At 33.8% G+C, this 18,009-nt stretch overlaps 1 protein-coding gene across 1 annotated transcript in view; it reads right to left on the bottom strand.

Moving 5' to 3' along the window:
• Positions 1 to 18,009, bottom strand: part of LOC143257761 (L-tryptophan dehydrogenase-like) — a 113,914-nt gene that overhangs the window by 94,474 nt on the left and 1,431 nt on the right. Inside the window, exons 2-6 of the mRNA XM_076516794.1 lie at positions 17,054 to 17,160; positions 13,615 to 13,736; positions 12,103 to 12,119; positions 8,883 to 8,970; positions 6,565 to 6,657 (exon numbers count right to left, since the gene is read on the bottom strand). Of these exons, the coding sequence (XP_076372909.1) occupies positions 6,565 to 6,657; positions 8,883 to 8,970; positions 12,103 to 12,119; positions 13,615 to 13,736; positions 17,054 to 17,160 (427 nt within the window). The remainder of the gene's footprint in view (positions 1 to 6,564; positions 6,658 to 8,882; positions 8,971 to 12,102; positions 12,120 to 13,614; positions 13,737 to 17,053; positions 17,161 to 18,009) is intronic.

Below are 18,009 nucleotides of genomic sequence, written 5' to 3'. Positions count from 1 at the left end.
AATATGATACTCTGAAAGCAACAAAGCATGTACAATGAAGTAAGCCTACTTACACCCTGCTCCAATAATAAAATTCAGGATTTATTAGTTTCTCCAGAGCAATAAGACTGCACTTTCAATCAGTTAAAAGTTTATTATATAGTTCCAAACTAATTTAGTAAACACCACAGTTGTTTGAGTATTCACTGATCTATGTACAACTTTACATGTGTTTTTTGTATGGTCTTCCTTCACTGATCTATGTACAACTTTACATATGTTTTCTGTATGGTCTTCTTTCACTGATCTATGTACAACTTTACATACGTGTTTTCTGTATGGTCTTCCTTCACTGATCTATGTACAACTATACATGTGTGTTTTCTGTATGGTCTTTCTTCACTGATCTATGTACAACTATACATGTGTGTTTTCTGTATGGTCTTTCTTCACTGATCTATGTACAACTATACATGTGTGTTTTCTGTATGGTCTTCCTTCACTGATCTATGTACAACTAAACATGTGTGTTTTCTGTATGGTCTTCCCTCACTGATCTATGTACAACTATACATGTGTGTTTTCTGTATGGTCTTCCAATTCTTGATTCTTCCATTCTGGTTGCTCCTTTTATAACATATCAACATTTGTATACATTTTTGTATATAAGAGTTATTACTTTATACTGTTTCATACAATTTTTATGTGCATTGTTCCTTTTACAGATGCATAAACATTTGTGCATAACTTTACTTCCTCAAAATTTGTACCTTTATAAACTGTTATGAATAAACTTTAAGTTGTCAAGTTTCTAAAGTTGCATAATTTAGTTTTATTTTACCTCCATTTAGACAATTAAAGGAATTATACAAGCTCAGGTGATATATAACTACTGTCCTGAAAATAGAAACCTATAACTATAATTTCAGTATTTTACAAACTACAGATATATTTCAGCTACCATACATTACATATATATGTATATTACTATTTACTTATAAATGCTTAAGTTTCAGTTATATTTCTCAACACAGCGAAAAATAAATAAAAATACATTAAGAAACAATAATTTTGAGTATTTACAGTGTTATGAAATATTGTGCTTTCATTATGTGGCTAAGCCTTGCAATAAACCTCATTCATTTTTCCTAGTAGAGAATGAAATATAGTAATTTTTATGTGTTTCAAATAAAAATTTTAGAAAACCAAAAAATTATCAAGTTACTATATTGGTACGAAAAAACATTCCTGTAATTTATGTATAAATTATAAGTGGGTTACAAAAACACTCCTGTAATTTATCTATAAGTTATAAGTGGGTTACAAAAACACTGCTGTAGTTTATCTGAATCTCAAACTAAACTAAATGTGGATCACAAAATGACCCTTGTGATTTATGTGGGTCACAAAAAACCCTTATAATCTATGTGGGTCTCCAAATAAACTTAATGTGGGTCACAAAAACTTCATTCCTATTAAGAGTAATGACTTAGTCATCACACTTCAATGATTTTGACCAAATTATTACTTTCTCTTTCAAGCTAGTAATAAATAACTATTAGATTTACAAAGAATGGAAATAATCTTCTATCAATTATAAAAACATAGTCAAGAAAAGAAGTTGGGACCAAAAAAAAGGTTTTGAAAGAATCAAGTAGAGGGAGCCATGCTAGCAGATTCATTAAATATTCTGATATTTCAACAAATTAAAAAGATTGGTGGTTCTTATTTTATATTTTGTCCATATTTTAACTTTGAGGTTCTTATTCATTAAGTACTGCACATGTTGTATGGTAGTTTTTATAAAATATAAACTGATTAAGAAGAAAATAAAAGATACTATCTGGCACACAAATTGATATTTAGCATTTTTTCTTTACATATCTTTTTAAATTAAAAAAGCTATAATTTTCCAATAAAATGTATTTCAAATAAGTAATTATCTCTTATTACAAGATTACCTATTCTCATTTAGTGTTGACCTTTGTATACAAACTTTTTCTTTACACAGGCCACAAGCCTTCCACTCCCTCCCCCTGTTGGAATTCCAACATCTCTCTCATGCAACTCATCATGCATCACTTCTTAACCAATAGGAGCACGACACATTCATATGATACATGTGGCTCCCTCTATACTCCTCTAAAGGATACCCCTGACAATAAGAGAAATAGATCAGAAGAGGGGGAACCACACCACTTCTGAGTCAGGTATACTCTTCATTCATGAGTATAATTCATAAAACACAAGGGCAGAAACTGTAAGGTGTTTAATGATTAGGGTGCATCAGACCATACTAGATAAGTCCACTACATCCAAAACCACCACATGGGGTACCAACATCCACATGAGGGTATGATGAGGATCATACTATCTTTATCTCAAACCCAAGGATCATTACTGCTTCATAATTCAGGAATTGTCATCTGGCATTTAGAGGGCAGAATCAACTTACATGAGGACTTATTTTGGTTAGTAACCTGCAACCAAGACAGATCAATTCCAGTGCGTATTGAATATGTAACAGAAGTCCTCATTACCCAGTAAAGTGATGGATCAACTTTACTGTTTGTGGAAAATTATAGTAGAAGGACATGTCAAACAGTCCAGTAATAGATCAAATCTGTGGTAATGTAAATGGAATAAGGAGGTCATGTCATCCTGGACAGTGAAGGATTAGCTTCACAGTAATGTAAATGGTATAAGGAGGTCATGTCATCCTGGACAGTGACAAATCGACTCCACAGTAATGTGAATGGTATAAGGAAGGCATATCATCCTGGACAGTGGAAATAATATCAGGAGATGGATCATTTCCGTGTATTGTGATCAGGAGGCCTCATCTACCAGCAAGAGGATAGATCAACTCTTGGGGAGGCTAAGTTGCATCTACACTAGCAGAACACCACCACCCTACTCTCTCAGAGTTCTAACCTATTTATTGTGAAAATCATTTAGGAGAGTGCCTCCATGGTCAACTATCCAAGCAGCTTAGAAATTGGAAAGTTACAAGGACTCCAATACTCCACTCAAGAAAGGAGGATGGCTATGCATTTGAGAGTCCAGATAAACGTCATCACTAGAGTTAGTGCAACAGGTGACCACAAAACACTGTTTTGAAAAACAACCATACCAAATTATACACTTAAGACATGACAGGATTGGCCAACAATCCCCTTCTACTTTACAGTCTAGAATAGAAATGTAACCTTTTAACAATCTTGTGGAACACTCCACCTCAACACTGAGTGTTTCAGACGAAATCCTGGCTTTTTACAGTCAAATGATGTGGACAGCATGAGATGAACGTACACATAATGATCCACATTTCAGAATGCACAATTTCTTGCAGTAGACAAAAAAAAAGCAAAGGAAACAGTAATCTGATAGAAGGAACAAGTCAGGGAGGAAGAAGTAATCTGAACTAAAACTGGGTCCAGTTGATAAAGGGAGAGGATGAAAATCAAAAAGGGTTGATGATTGCCAGGGGATAAAGAGAGACACAATGGCGTATCCCGGAAGGTAGCCAAACAAGCTCTAGAAGAATGAAAATCCCTGACCAAACATAGATTTCTACTTTAATCTAAGGAAAGGTAAAGAAGGGAAAGAGAATTCAGGGAACTAGGAAAAAAGGAGGAACAGCCATATGAAGTTGCAAAGATCAGTGTGAGGAGAAATAAACTGAATAAAGGAAAGACAAACAGAGGGAGGGGGGTACATGAAATGGTAATGGCAAATAAATATGACCATCAACATCCACAGGCTAAGAGAAGGAATTATTTAGTATGGAAAGGATATAACACAGAATAATAGGAAGTGGTTCAAGTAGAGGTAAAATAAGGAAATGACTGGCCACACAAATGACATAATCGAGAAGAGTAAGACACCTGTAATAAAGATGTAACCAGAAGAAATGCATAAACATGGGATAAAGAGGAGAATTAGAAACACAATGACACCAAAAAATTAAAGATACAGGATAAAGACCACCTGATATCTGGAAAGCAAGAAGAGTAAAGAGCACATGGTCAAAGATCCAGGAGAGGATTTTTGCCATAAGAGCCTGAGTAGGCTGGTCAGTGGAAACCCCCCCCTATCAGTATATAAACAATGGCTGGTCAGCAGATCCCCCCCTATCAGTATATAAACAATAGCTGGTCAGCAGATCCCCTCCTATCAGTATATAAACAATGGCTGGTCAGCAGAAACCCCCCCTATCAGTATATAAACAATGGCTGGTCAGCAGAAACCCCCCCATATCAGTATATAAACAATGGCTGATCAGCAGAACCCCCCCCATCAGTATATAAACAATGTTAGACTTGAAACTCGCATCATTTACACCACCTGTTAAATGGAGACAGATGAAGCTAGTTAACAAGGAAGTAACTTGACATGTGAAACCAGATTGAGTTGCCTGAGAAAAGGTTTATGTGAAGACACAGAACATGAAGGTTGGGATGTATGTAGAACATATGACTGAGGTCTTTGAAGAATGGAGGGAGAAGCAGACAAGTGACAGGGGAAAAAAAGCATTCCACATAACTTTGGAAATCACGGCTGATCTTATCAGTCGGGAGCAATCACGATAAATGAACAAGGAGTGCAGTGGACAAGAAATCACTCAATGAAGGATTCAAATGGATGGGACACAAAAATACTTGTGTGAACAATTCACATTGAAGGGAGCAACTGCCAGAGCCATTGGATGATGGACATGCGATCAAAAGAGAATAAACTTGATAATAGTCCTGTAGCAAAGGTATCCACATTTGGAGACCCCCTCTGATAGCAAAGAACCTTGAAAATAAGAGGATCTAATACCCACTCAGTGGGACATATCTAAGTGTGGCATGAAAGATGATCCACTACCAGATGGAATTCACCCTGCACTGGACAAGTAATAACACTCTTGAGACTCTTTCAATAACAAGACACATAAAGGGGGACCATACTTAAAACCCTAACCCAAATCCAAGTCAATATAGCATCATGACTGCTAATTTCCTGACAACAAAGAAACCACATATGGAGAACTAAAAGAGACATAATTAGAGTCTTTCCCTCCCAGATGGATAATGAGAAACTTAAGAACTACTAAAGTCAAACATGCAGCAATAAAGAAACAATAGAGCATGTCCAAACTTTAAAACTGCCAAAAGAGAAGTAGAGGTTTGGTATAGGAGTGTAGAGGGAGCCACATGCATTATGTGAGCTTGTCATTCTCCTATCAGTTAAAAGGTAACACATGATTTGCATGAAAGACATGTTGGAATATTTCAATTCCAACAAGGGTGGGAGTGGAAGGTTTGTGGAATGTGTGAAGAAAAATTTCTCATATAGAAGGCAGCACTGAATATGAATAGCTAATCTTGTGAATTGAGGTAAGTACCATATTGGAATTAAAACTTGAATTATAAACTACACTTTTATACCAATTTCATTTTCATAGAATAATAAGTTATTTAAAAAAAAATGTTGAAAATAACTATCTTAAGGGTTGTGACCTGCACTTTTAAACCTCCTTACAGCAGTATGTTTAACTCGACATAATTTAAACAGCTACAAGCATCTCATAAGTTTGCTTGTAGAATTTCCAGATTGAAGGTTATCCTAATTAAAGTGGAGACAATAGATGAAGAGAAGGGTAAGCTGCTGGAAGTGGCAGCAGAATTTTAAAAGGATTATCACCTTTTACATGCAAGAGATATATCAACTAATGGTGACTTTCAGGAAGTTAAAAATACTACACTAAGGACTAAAAGTAGTGGATTTAATGTGGATAGCATAGTCTGTGGAGTAAATATGGATAAAACAATAACACAGCATGGGTGAAGAATCTAACTGACAGAGCAAGCAATGATTCAGTTGTTGTTGTGGCTAATGATGTAGTGAAGGATAGGCAAGATGAGTTAATTAATAAGTACAAGGGGTTGAGAAAGCCATTTAAAGTAAAACATCAGGGATAAATTTAACTGAGGATGAAGTAATATGTAAGCCACTATGGCTGAATGCTAGTAAGTAAAGATAGGCTGGTTGAACTTGTTGGATCAGTTCAGTAGCCAAAGGGAGCTTTTTTGAATGGATGATTTACATTGAAATAGGGTAAAGGCTGGCTTGTGTGTAAGGGCTAGCAACTCATTTGTAACAGACATTTTAAACTAGAATTAGACTGAGTGAGGGTCAAAATAAACTAAATGCAAAAAAATAATTTAAAAAAAGTATAGCATGGCAAATAAGTATAAGTAGTTATAAGCATAGGCTTCATTGTTGTTACTGTAATGTATTGTAATGCTAAAAGTATAAGAAATAAAACAGATGACTATAGAATACTGGTATGAATGAATGATTTTGATATAATGGGAATAACTGAAGTATAGTTAAATATAGATGATTTTGATGACAGAAATTTCTTTGAAATAAAGGTTAAAGGTTATTTAATACAGATATGAAATAATATAGACATTCACACCATCAACAAGTGTACTAAAAATATATTAATCTACAATAAAGACATCCATGGAACAAACTTACTATGCAAAATATTACACTACAATACAGATATCACAGGTCCAACCAACTTACCAATACCTCCTGCTCCTTGGATTGCCACACTTTTCCCTTTCACAGTTCCCAACTGAAGGCTGTCAAGGGCAGCCTCAGTTGCACAAACAACACCTACAAAGATAAAATAAATTATGTTCTGTTTAGGAATTTAATTACATTTAATACAAACTTTAAAACAAGCAGTGAATTGCACTATATCTTGCTATTAGAGCAGTGTTTGTCACTATGAATACACACGTTAAGACTTTCCATAAACAGCTATCAGAAGAACCAAAATTCCAATTTAAACAACTTATTAATCAACTTCATATTTAGTGTGTCATGTTTCTACATGTTAATGTATTGTGTTACTACCTGTCAGTGTACCGTGTTACTACCTGTCAGTGTACCGTGTTACTACCTGTCAGTGTACCGTGTTACTACCTGTCAGTGTACCGTGTTCCTACCTGTCAGTGTACCGTGTTCCTACCTGTCATGTTCCTCTCTGTTAGTGTGTCATGTTCCTCTCTGTTAGTGTGTCATGTTCCTCTCTGTTAGTGTGTCATGTTCCTCTCTGTTAGTGTGTCATGTTCCTCTCTGTTAGTGTGTCATGTTCCTCTCTGTTAGTGTGTCATGTTCCTCTCTGTTAGTGTGTCATGTTCCTCTCTGTTAGTGTGTCATGTTCCTCTCTGTTAGTGTGCCATGTTCCTCTCTGTTAGTGTGTCATGTTCCTCTCTGTTAGTGTGTCATGTTCCTCTCTGTTAGTGTATCATGTTCCTCTCTGTTAGTGTATCATGTTAATACCTGTTAGTGTATCATGTTAATACCTGTTAGTGTATCATGTTCCTATCTGTTAGTGTATCATGTTAATACCTGTTAGTGAACCATGTTAATACCTGTTAGTGAACCATGTTAATACCTGTTAGTGAACCATGTTAATACCTGTTAGTGAACCATGTTAATACCTGTTAGTGAACCATGTTAATACCTGTTAGTGTGTCATGTTAATACCTGTTAGTGTGTCATGTTAATACCTGTTAGTGTGTCATGTTAATACCTGTTAGTATGTCATGTTAATACCTGTTAGTATGTCATGTTAATACCTGTTAGTATGTCATGTTAATACCTGTTAGGGTATCATGTTAATACTTGTTAGGGTATCATGTTCGTACCAGTTAGTGTGCAATCTTCCTCCTTGTTCCTACCACTTATTATTTTACTTTCCTATCTTTTAGTATATGACAGTCCTACTTTCAAGAGAACTAGGTACTTCATGATTCTTCAGTTAAAGTTCATTCTTATATTTTATAATTATTTTCAACACTAAATGGATCAACCTATTTTATATCAGTGTCCTTTCTACTGAATTCTGTGTTTCAGTATTTAAAATTAATTAATTACTAAACACCTTCTTCAAAAAACCAAAATTTTTTGAACTAATTGTACTGGTGTTAGATCAGCAGTTCTAACGTTTTCACAATTACTTTAAATGCTAGATAATTATGTAAGTTAATTATATTATTCTACATACAATATCACCTTAAAGTTTATTTTATATCCTATTATTGCTTAACATTCAAATTAACAGTAAAATATAAATTGCAAGGAATAATAATAACAAAATACAAATATCATAGCAATATATACTTTATCTCCAGGTCTAAATATACAAAATTTTACTTTGTTACTTGGAAACTCCATTTTAAAACCAGTTCCATCACTGAGCCTGGAATTCACAGAATACATACTCTAATAAATAGTAAAGTTTCTGAAACCTAGAGTTCATTAATCTTTATGTTTTGTTTCTTAAATACAGTACTCTCTAACACAGAAACTCCAGTCATCCATCAAAATTTTCTTAACTTATCTCAACACAAATAACATAATTTTTTTTCATTAGTACTGTAAAAATTAACAGCAGTAACTTCTGTGAATGTTGCAAATAGTATAATGTCACATAATACAGTATAAAGAAAAGCTAACTTGAGAATTTCTACAGAATTTTGTATGGACATATAATTTTCTATGTGCCAATCATAACCATTGCCAAACACTACAATGAGATAATTTCATAATCTCATATTTATAGAACTCCTATGTATTTTTTATGGCTTAAAGAATTCAATAGTAATAATTAAATATGGTAAGTCTGGCCTAGAAAACAAATTTTTAGAATATATGCAGACTGACACATGTAGTTTAAACCAACTAGTACTTAATGAAATGATTTCACTAACTAGGTGGAGGTTGCACATTTGAATTTACTTGAATTTTCTTTAATATCTAAGTTACCTACTGTCTGAAAAGTTAATAAGCATTGAATTTATTTAATGTCTAAAGTGTGGAAAAGCTGTTACCTCTTCCCAGAAGGTTTGCTGCATTTACTGACCCACCAATGTCTCCTGGAATACTGACCGTCCACCGCGAGTACGGGAATGAACATTGCTCATGTCAGATATATTCACACCAATGTCAATACCTGTAACTGATGAGAAACACTGATAATCCTACTTTCTGTCATAAATTTTAGACTTTTTGTAAATACACAACACAAAATTTATAAAAAAAAGTACAATATTCAGGTGGTAATTTTAATTACACACATATGTATATTATTATATACACGTGGAGAAAAATAGCATTTAGTTTTACATCTCAAAGACGTGACACCTAACAACAACATCAAATAAACAAATTTTGCTTACATTGGAGATTATGCGAGTTAATTGACCAGGTGATTAACTGACTCGTGATTATGTTTTCACATAAAGTAACATGTTCCCCAAAAAATACATACATCTGTCAAACACTGCATACATTTTACTCAAAACATCACTAACTGTGAGAGTACCAAACAATACATTCTAAACTTTACAAATAAAAGCATGATATTTAATTAGCTATCTTCACTACTAGGTGTCTTAATTGGAAGTTAATAACATTGCTATCACAAATGATAAATTATTGAAGTCAAAGATCAATTATGGATCACAACTGTAAAGCTAAATGTAAATTTTAATATAGTGACTCTCATTATGAAAAATCCACTCACCAGACAACAATCAAACATTTAGATTTTTTTTCTATTCTTGTTAAGGGAAATCATTCAACAATGTTTAAATAGAAATTGCTCATTAAAAATCATTCAGATGGAAAAAATTGTGTTTGATCTTTTGATTTGTACAATGTCAAATACTTAACCAAAGTGGTTAACTTCAAGAAATAAAAAAACACGGCCAAAATGTTATATGTAGCAGCTACTTCCTTACATTGAAGCAAAGAATTATGAATAAGCATAGGAGTATGTGTTAGCAGCTACATTCCTTCAATAAAGTGTATTGAATGACTAATATAAATAAGGTAAAAAACATAAAAGAAATGTTATGGTACAATAAGCATGAGATAGGAAATATATGCTAACCCTATTAACTTTAATGGTGATAGTTTCAAAGCTATTTTACACCCCCTCCCAAGGAGCATATTTAAAAACATCTGATTGATAACAACACCTTTTGTAATTGTTCTGCTAAAGTTGAGGGTTAGTATTTGTTTTCTAATCAAATTGATGGTGTTAACCTGTTCTGTTTATTATTAGATATGTTTAATTTACAGTAGTATGTTAAAAAGACTGACTGTAGACTCCTTGGAACAACAACTGTTAAATAAAGGTTTTTAAAATCAGCTGCAGTTATTTTACTTGCTTCAACAGGGTGTTCTTGCATTGTAAACTTATTATATGTAACTATATGAGTATCACACACACACTAGATATACTCACCTAAGCAACATTTTTTCCACTTTCACCATCACTGTTTTGTGAATTTTTCAAGTAGATTAAATGTTGAAATACTTTAAATTAAATATAAACTAGCAGTTCTAGTGATGAAATCAGTAAATTATGCAAAGTTCTAATATTCCTATACTGAAAATATATTTACAATAGGTACCTCCCTCACCAAAACCTAAACAGCTATTCTCATTCAGTGCTGCCCTCTATATAGATAAAAAATTTTGTTCACATGCCACAAGTCTTGATCAATGTGATTCAACTGCATCTCATATATAAATGGTCATGCAACAAATCTCCACAAATAGGAATGCAAAACACTCTTCTGACTCTCTCTATTTGATTCTACCAAACTATCATTTCAAGTTTTGGCAGAAATTGAAAATACTGGTTTTCAGTAGGGAAGAAGGGTGGGAAGTGGAGTATCTGTCAGAAATACATTTTCAGTGCAAGAAAACTAGAACTTCCATTGTAGTGCATTACCTTCTCTCACATATTTTCCTTAGCTAGAATCCCACATTCAATAGATGGAGGGACCTGTGCAAGGGTAAAACAAATAAACGTTCCCCAAAACATCCAAAAAACACACTAAAATAGGAGATTGTCACATTAGAGGATTGTGTGGGAGCCTGCACCACTTTGCTATACTCAAACACACTAAAATAGGAGATTGTCACATTAGAGGATTGTGTGGGAGCCTGCACCACTTTGCTATACTCAAACACACTAAAATAGGAGATTGTCACATTAGAGGATTGTGTGGGAGCCTGCACCACTTTGCTATACTCAAACACATTAGAGGATTGTGTGGGAGCCTGCACCACTTTGCTATACAAACACACTAAAATAGGAGATTGTCACATTAGAGGATTGTGTGGGAGCCTGCACCACTTTGCTATACTCAAACACACTAAAATAGGAGATTGTCACATTAGAGGATTGTGTGGGAGCCTGCACCACTTTGCTATACTCAAACACACTAAAATAGGAGATTGTCACATTAGAGGATTGTGTGGGAGCCTGCACCACTTTGCTATACTCAAACACACTAAAATAGGAGATTGTCACATTAGAGGATTGTGTGGGAGCCTGCACCACTTTGCTATACTCATTACTTCAAATTGACATCCATATGAAAGTGGGATAAGAGATCACAATCAAAAGTGTGAAATGAATCTATGACAGACCACTCTGAAGCTACAACATCCCTCCAATAAATCCATAGATATGAAGCATCAGAATGAAGGACATCTTGTCCTATACACCAGCAAAACCACACCACCCTACTCTCAACTGAATGGTGTTAACATTATTTGTATCATAAATCAATATCACATTCAGGATGAACTGGAAAGTGGTAAGGATAACCAAACTCCATTTGAAAAAAAGTGGGAAGAAAATGCAATGAAAAGCCCATAAGAATGTCAACACAGAGGACAGCACAACAGGTGGCAATGAAAACCCTATTTTGAAAAGCATACAACTGATTTAATCAATCAAAGGTTTAGCAGGTATCCCCTTCTGCTTTACCCATAAAAATATTGGTGAGTACAGTATGCAATAGGCACATTAATGAAGCAAATATAACATGAGAAAAACCTACAAGTAATCTTGTGAAACAGAAACCCCATAAAAACATACAAATTATAAATCTGCTGTCAACATGGTCTGACAGAGCAGACTTGACTATTTGAAGTATTCCTGGTCAGGCTACACTCACCACAGAGCAGAATCCATACACCACAAAGTCCCTGAAAAGAATATATATATACGCACAAAACATAGCTTACCAACATCTGAAGAACACCTACAGGTGGACAACAACAACAAAATGATGAAGAAACAACAATCTAATGCTGATAGTTAGATATGAATATCTGTGGTGTGGTACACATGCTCAATTGAAGGATTTCCATGTAACTACTTATCTATACAATGTATAGATCCCTTTAACTACTTATCTATATAATAGCACTGTCTGTTGACATCCATGTAACTACTTATCTATATAATAGCACTGTCTGTTGACATCCATGTAACTACTTATCTGTATAATAGCACTGTCTGTTGACATCCACGTAACTACTTATCTGTATAATAGCACTGTCTGTTAACATCCATGTAACTACTAATCTGTATAATAGCACTGTCTGGTGACATCCATGTAACTACTTATCTGTATAATAGCACTGTCTCTTGACATCCATATAACTACGACTCTGTATAATAGTACTGTCTCTTGACATCAATGTAACTACCTCATAGGGCATGGGTGGATCTTCACCAAATTTGATACAGAAGTACATTAGGTACTAAAATAACTGTTATTTTAAAATAACTGTTGACTGAACACATTTTAAAGGAAATGCCAACATCTAAAAGTAATTGCCCTCAAAAGAAAGATTTTTATGACAAAAAATCCTAAAACTGCTAAAAAATGGATGTAATCTCACAAGTTAAACATAGAAAGTTTTAGTTCAAAAGAATGAAAATGATAAACTCACAAAAACATACAAAGTAAGAGGCAAAAAAATTTGCCACTTCAACAGAATGAATGGCACAGGAAAAAAAAAATTGAAAAAAAAAATGAACATGGTTTTGCCACAACATGAAAAAAGTGAGAAAAGGGCATGAGACTTGTATTGCATGAGTTATAAAAGTTTGTGATGACAAGAAACCTATTTGAAGTAAAAATTGAAGATGGGTTGTATGAATATTAAAACTATTCAAATTAAAGTGTTCATACCCATACCAGCCTTTTTGAGTTGTAAAAGATCAATGTCCTTCTGCTGTGGCATGGACAAGCAAAAAATAGATATCAGATTTCTGATTCAACACTGATCATTGAAAAATGAAAAGGAAATACACACAATAATACACAACAAGAAATACATACAATAATACACAACAAGAAATACATCCTAACACATTGTGATTTTAACCTCCCACAAGATAAATGCACTATGGAGAAGTTTTTACAGTATCCTGAAAAGATGAATCAAGTTGGTGAAAGTTAAAGTCATATTCAACTGGTAATGACACCATCATTTTTATTTTGGTACTTTTAGATTACAAAAGTTTCATGATTTCTATACTAGTATAAATATATATTTCTAACTACTGTATGTTCAAATAATAAATTATTAAATATGGTCAATATACCTCTACTGGAACATATTCACATACACACATTTAAATAGTGTGTTTTCAACTAATTAACATCTATTATAAAACTTTTGTCATTTTGTAAGTATAAACTTTGGTAAAAGAAGAATTTTAATTTGAACAAAGGTAGAACTTACTATAGCATCCATTCAAGGAGGATACAAAGTCTCCAAAATCAAAGAACAGCTTCTGCCTAAATTCTGGTTGTAAGCCTTGTCGATTAGGTGGTTCAGATATAAGTCCTTTACCGCCACCAATCCTATTTGTGATAAAATACATGCAACATTTTAATGAAATAATGTAAAACAAGCTGTTTTTTCCTTTCTTTATTTTATTGTGGGCATTAGAAAAGTAATCTATGTTTTGGCTATTCACACATAAGGAACACAATTTAATGAAACATGATAGGTTTTTTCCAGAGTATTTCCTTCTACCTATTAGATTCTGTACAAAAACTGCATCTATACATCTGTTTATGTTCAATAACTGCTATAGCTTAACACTCCTACGAAAAGTGGGGCCTAATAGGCCCCAGAGCAACTTGAAAGGTTATTAGGCTAATAATTTTGTATTTAAATGAAATTGCCATTTAAATCCATTAAGGAATGGATTAACGAGATTCCCACTGTCCCTATCTACTATCTAGCGAAACCACAGCCAGGGGAACGGGCTTGGAGAAATCAGGACTAGAAACGTCTTTTCGTAGGGTGTTAAAAAACCTAGTGCTCAGTAACTATTGCAATGTCCTCTGAACTTACCAATGTGTCAGTTATAACACCATTTTTACACCACCATGCAACTAAAAGTTCTATTTCAAATCACACTACTACAGGTATAACCCTAGTCTTCTTGTCCTTTGTAAGAATTTGATTTTTCATTGTAGTACCATTTTCAAACCACGCCTTATAAGCAGTAACATTTTCCTATTACTGTTAACAAATAAGCCTAATCTTCTGGTCCTTAGAATAAGTTTAATTTACATTCTAGACCTGAGAACCTTACAATAATTGGCTATATGGTTTTATTGTTCTAAATGTTAGTTAATATACCATGTTCAATTCCAGTTTTAGTAAACAAGTTAGATCTTGATAAAAAGTACTTATTGGACATGTCATCAATGGAATCACCCGTTTTTTAATTAGAAACCAGAAACCAAATACAATTTACTCACTTTAATATTTCCAACCCAAGAAAAATACTAAACTATATCTACAACAATGGTCCATTTCATTATTTGTCTAAGTTAAGGACACTGTTCAGTATATCTAGTCACCAGTAATCCATGTGAATAAGGGAACTTCCTCAATCTAAGTTATGGACAATTCTTCTTAAAACTATTAATGATTGGTTGTTTCATAAGAACTAAAAGTTACATTCAGAAACCATAGTTAAACTCTGCTTCTATAATACATTCAAACCAACCTGAGACCTGGTACAGCTGCAGTACAGTCTCAAAGTCCTGGGTTAAAACCTCACTAGGGCACATTTCTTAACACCTTGGTTTCCTATGATGCTGTGCTGGACAGTCATGTTATCCATCTATACTGAGTATGTTGTAAACCAGATCATCTGTGTACATGTTAGACTCAGCAGCTGACCTGGTCTGTGTATGTGGATCTTCCATCTGGCAGGAGGTATAGTGAGATGCATGTTTACAGCATGAGGAAGTCCTATTGTGTGTATATTAATGATACTGTCACACACAGTACTGTGCAGAAGTGTTAGGGCAAGAAAACAGTTTGTGATTCTTTCCATTTTATGGGGCTAATCCTTCCATGTCATTGTCAAAAATAAATTTCAACACTATGATAATGCTTCACTGATCCATATTGATAACCAAATGAACCAGGGTGAGAATACTTCCCATTATTTAATCCCCATACACTTATATCAAGAGTATGCCATAGGGTTCAGCTTGATTAAACACACTGATCAAACATAGGGTCTGAAAAACTTTCATGATATCCCATGCAGCATCTTAACTATACGTAAAGAAGCTAGCAAGGAGCCAACACATGGTACCAGTATATGCCAGAAGAAATTAATTTAATAGCACTCCATAAATAAACCTTAATAAAAACAGTGTTTAACACCATATATTCTGTTGTCATGCCATGGCCCAAAAAGTACAGAAAATTGCCTGCAGAGCTGAAAGTTCACATAACTACTTTATGTGATGCTGGTTAGACTCATTGCTGCAGACTTGAAATACTCCCCAAACACTGTCAAATACACTCCAGGTTGAGAGTCCAAGACAGGTAATTTATAAAATATGGAAGGAAAACTAAACTCAATGACACTGATGTTAAGTATCTTCATTTATGCAGCCTCGAGACAGAAGGAAGACTGGCACTGATCTCAAGTATGAGATAAACAATCATGTATCAAATTACAGAAAAGTATCCTGATCTACAGCACCAAGAACACTCAACGAAAATTGAATGTTTGGTCATGTAACAGTTAAAAACACTTTACCTCCAGATATTGTTAAGAGACTAAAACTTGCTAAGATGTACAAATACTGAACTGTTAATGACTGGAAAATGGTGTTATGAACAGATGAATTCAAGTATCTAGTATCAGATTCTAATACAACAAAAAGTTGATAAATATATCATAAGTAACACACCAACACGTGCACTAGAGACCCTTTGATGTTAGGCCATCTGGTATGACATCCTAATACTACAAAAAGTTGATAAATCTATTAGTAGCATCACCAACACACACACTAAAGTTCACATCATAAACAAGCCAGAATAATTCATAAAATTAAAACATGGTATTTAAAAATGTTCATAATTTAACATTTCAATCTTTTTCATATGTTTTTCAGAGGTGACAAAAACTCTAGCTGAAGATTCTGTCACATCCTCACCCGTCTTTTGTTAGATGCATCACAAGTGATATCAACTCACATTGAAGATACTGTCTCATCCTGACATTATAACCTTTTAATAACTACATCGAATTTTACTGAAGATTCCGTCACATCCTAACATTACAACATTTTCATAAGTACATCACAAATAACATCAACTCATACTAAATATTCTGTCACTTCCTGACATTACAACCTTTTGATTAGTACATCACAAGTCACATCAACATAAGATCATAAAATCTAAACTATATGTATTTTCATAATTTAATATTACAGCCTTGTGTTATGAGTCTAAAGCTAAACTAGCAGACTATCCTCTACTTCAAGGCTGGTTGATTGGTTATTTAGCATTGGTGCAAAGCAACTAGGCTACCAGCACTGAACAACTGGTAAAAAAGTAAAAATAAAAGTAAAATTATTAAAATATATAAAAAGGAATCACACTGAACAAAATGAAGTCCAATTTTTTAATTAAAAGCTTTAATAGAGTTCAAAAGCCCAATGACCCTAAAAAATTTAAAAACACTACAGATGTATATAGTGTCACTATTGCCAATGACAAAATTCTTTTAAAGTCTTATACACACATTCTACTATCTAAATACTGAGTTGGAGAACTTAACATGGATTACTATCTAACTGTGAGAAATTTCAAAACACTCTTTCTATGAAAAAGATAAATATCCCCTCACCATAATCCAGCCAGAGCTGACTTGATGCCTAATCTAGTAGACAACCTTAAGCCTTCCTGTAAATACTTCTCCATGGAATGGTACTCTAACATGCGAATTCCACCACACTGAAAATACAAAGTATCAAAGGTAATTCATCAGTGTTTTAAATATGTTTCATTTCAGAAAGAAAAATAAAAGAGATTCTCACATAACCATTCTGGTTTGGATTGTTTGTTTTGCAATTTTGTTGAAAGCTACATGAGGGCTATCTGCACTAGCTGTCCCTAATTTAGCAGTGTAAGACCAGAGAGAAACATACCTAGTCATCACCACCAACCACCAACTGTTAGGCTACTCTTTCACCAATGAATAGTAAATTAACCATAGCATTATAATGCCCCACAGCTAAAACAGCAAGCACATTTGATGTGACAGAGATTCAAACCTGTGACCCTCAGAATGCAAGTCAAGCACCCTAACCATCTAGCCATGCCAGGCCCATATTCTTTTACAACTAAGAAAAACAAAGCTTTCTGTACATATGTACTTACTACAAAAAGTTATAAACAGTGTTCTTAAAATACTTTATGTGGGACTTTTGCAACACAAGTGTCATATGACTTCCTGTGTTATCCCTACCACTAAAACTACCATCTTCATTTTTTGTTATTTTACTATTTCAAACTTTGCTTCTCAATAAATTATCAGAAAATATCTGTTAACATCATTGATGAATGCCTCAGTCACTAATTTAAAATTGTGCATCAATGTGGCAAGCTTAACATGACTGAATCAATAACCCTCTGGAATAATACAGCTCATTTCTCCATCAGAGCCATTTCCAATTCCTCAATACAAGAGGGGAAAAAATTGTTTGGAGAAATCTGAGTATGTTTATTAAAGATAAATACTTGAATCTGGGATATCATGACAATAATATCTGCTTAAACTAAAGTTAAATAATTGTGAGGAAA

This window comes from Tachypleus tridentatus, chromosome 7 (assembly GCF_004210375.1).
Source record: "Tachypleus tridentatus isolate NWPU-2018 chromosome 7, ASM421037v1, whole genome shotgun sequence".
Classification (NCBI taxonomy): Eukaryota; Metazoa; Arthropoda; class Merostomata; order Xiphosura; family Limulidae; genus Tachypleus; species Tachypleus tridentatus.
The sequence above is the reverse complement of the archived record's forward strand: the minus strand, read 5'-3'. Positions and strand labels throughout refer to the sequence as shown.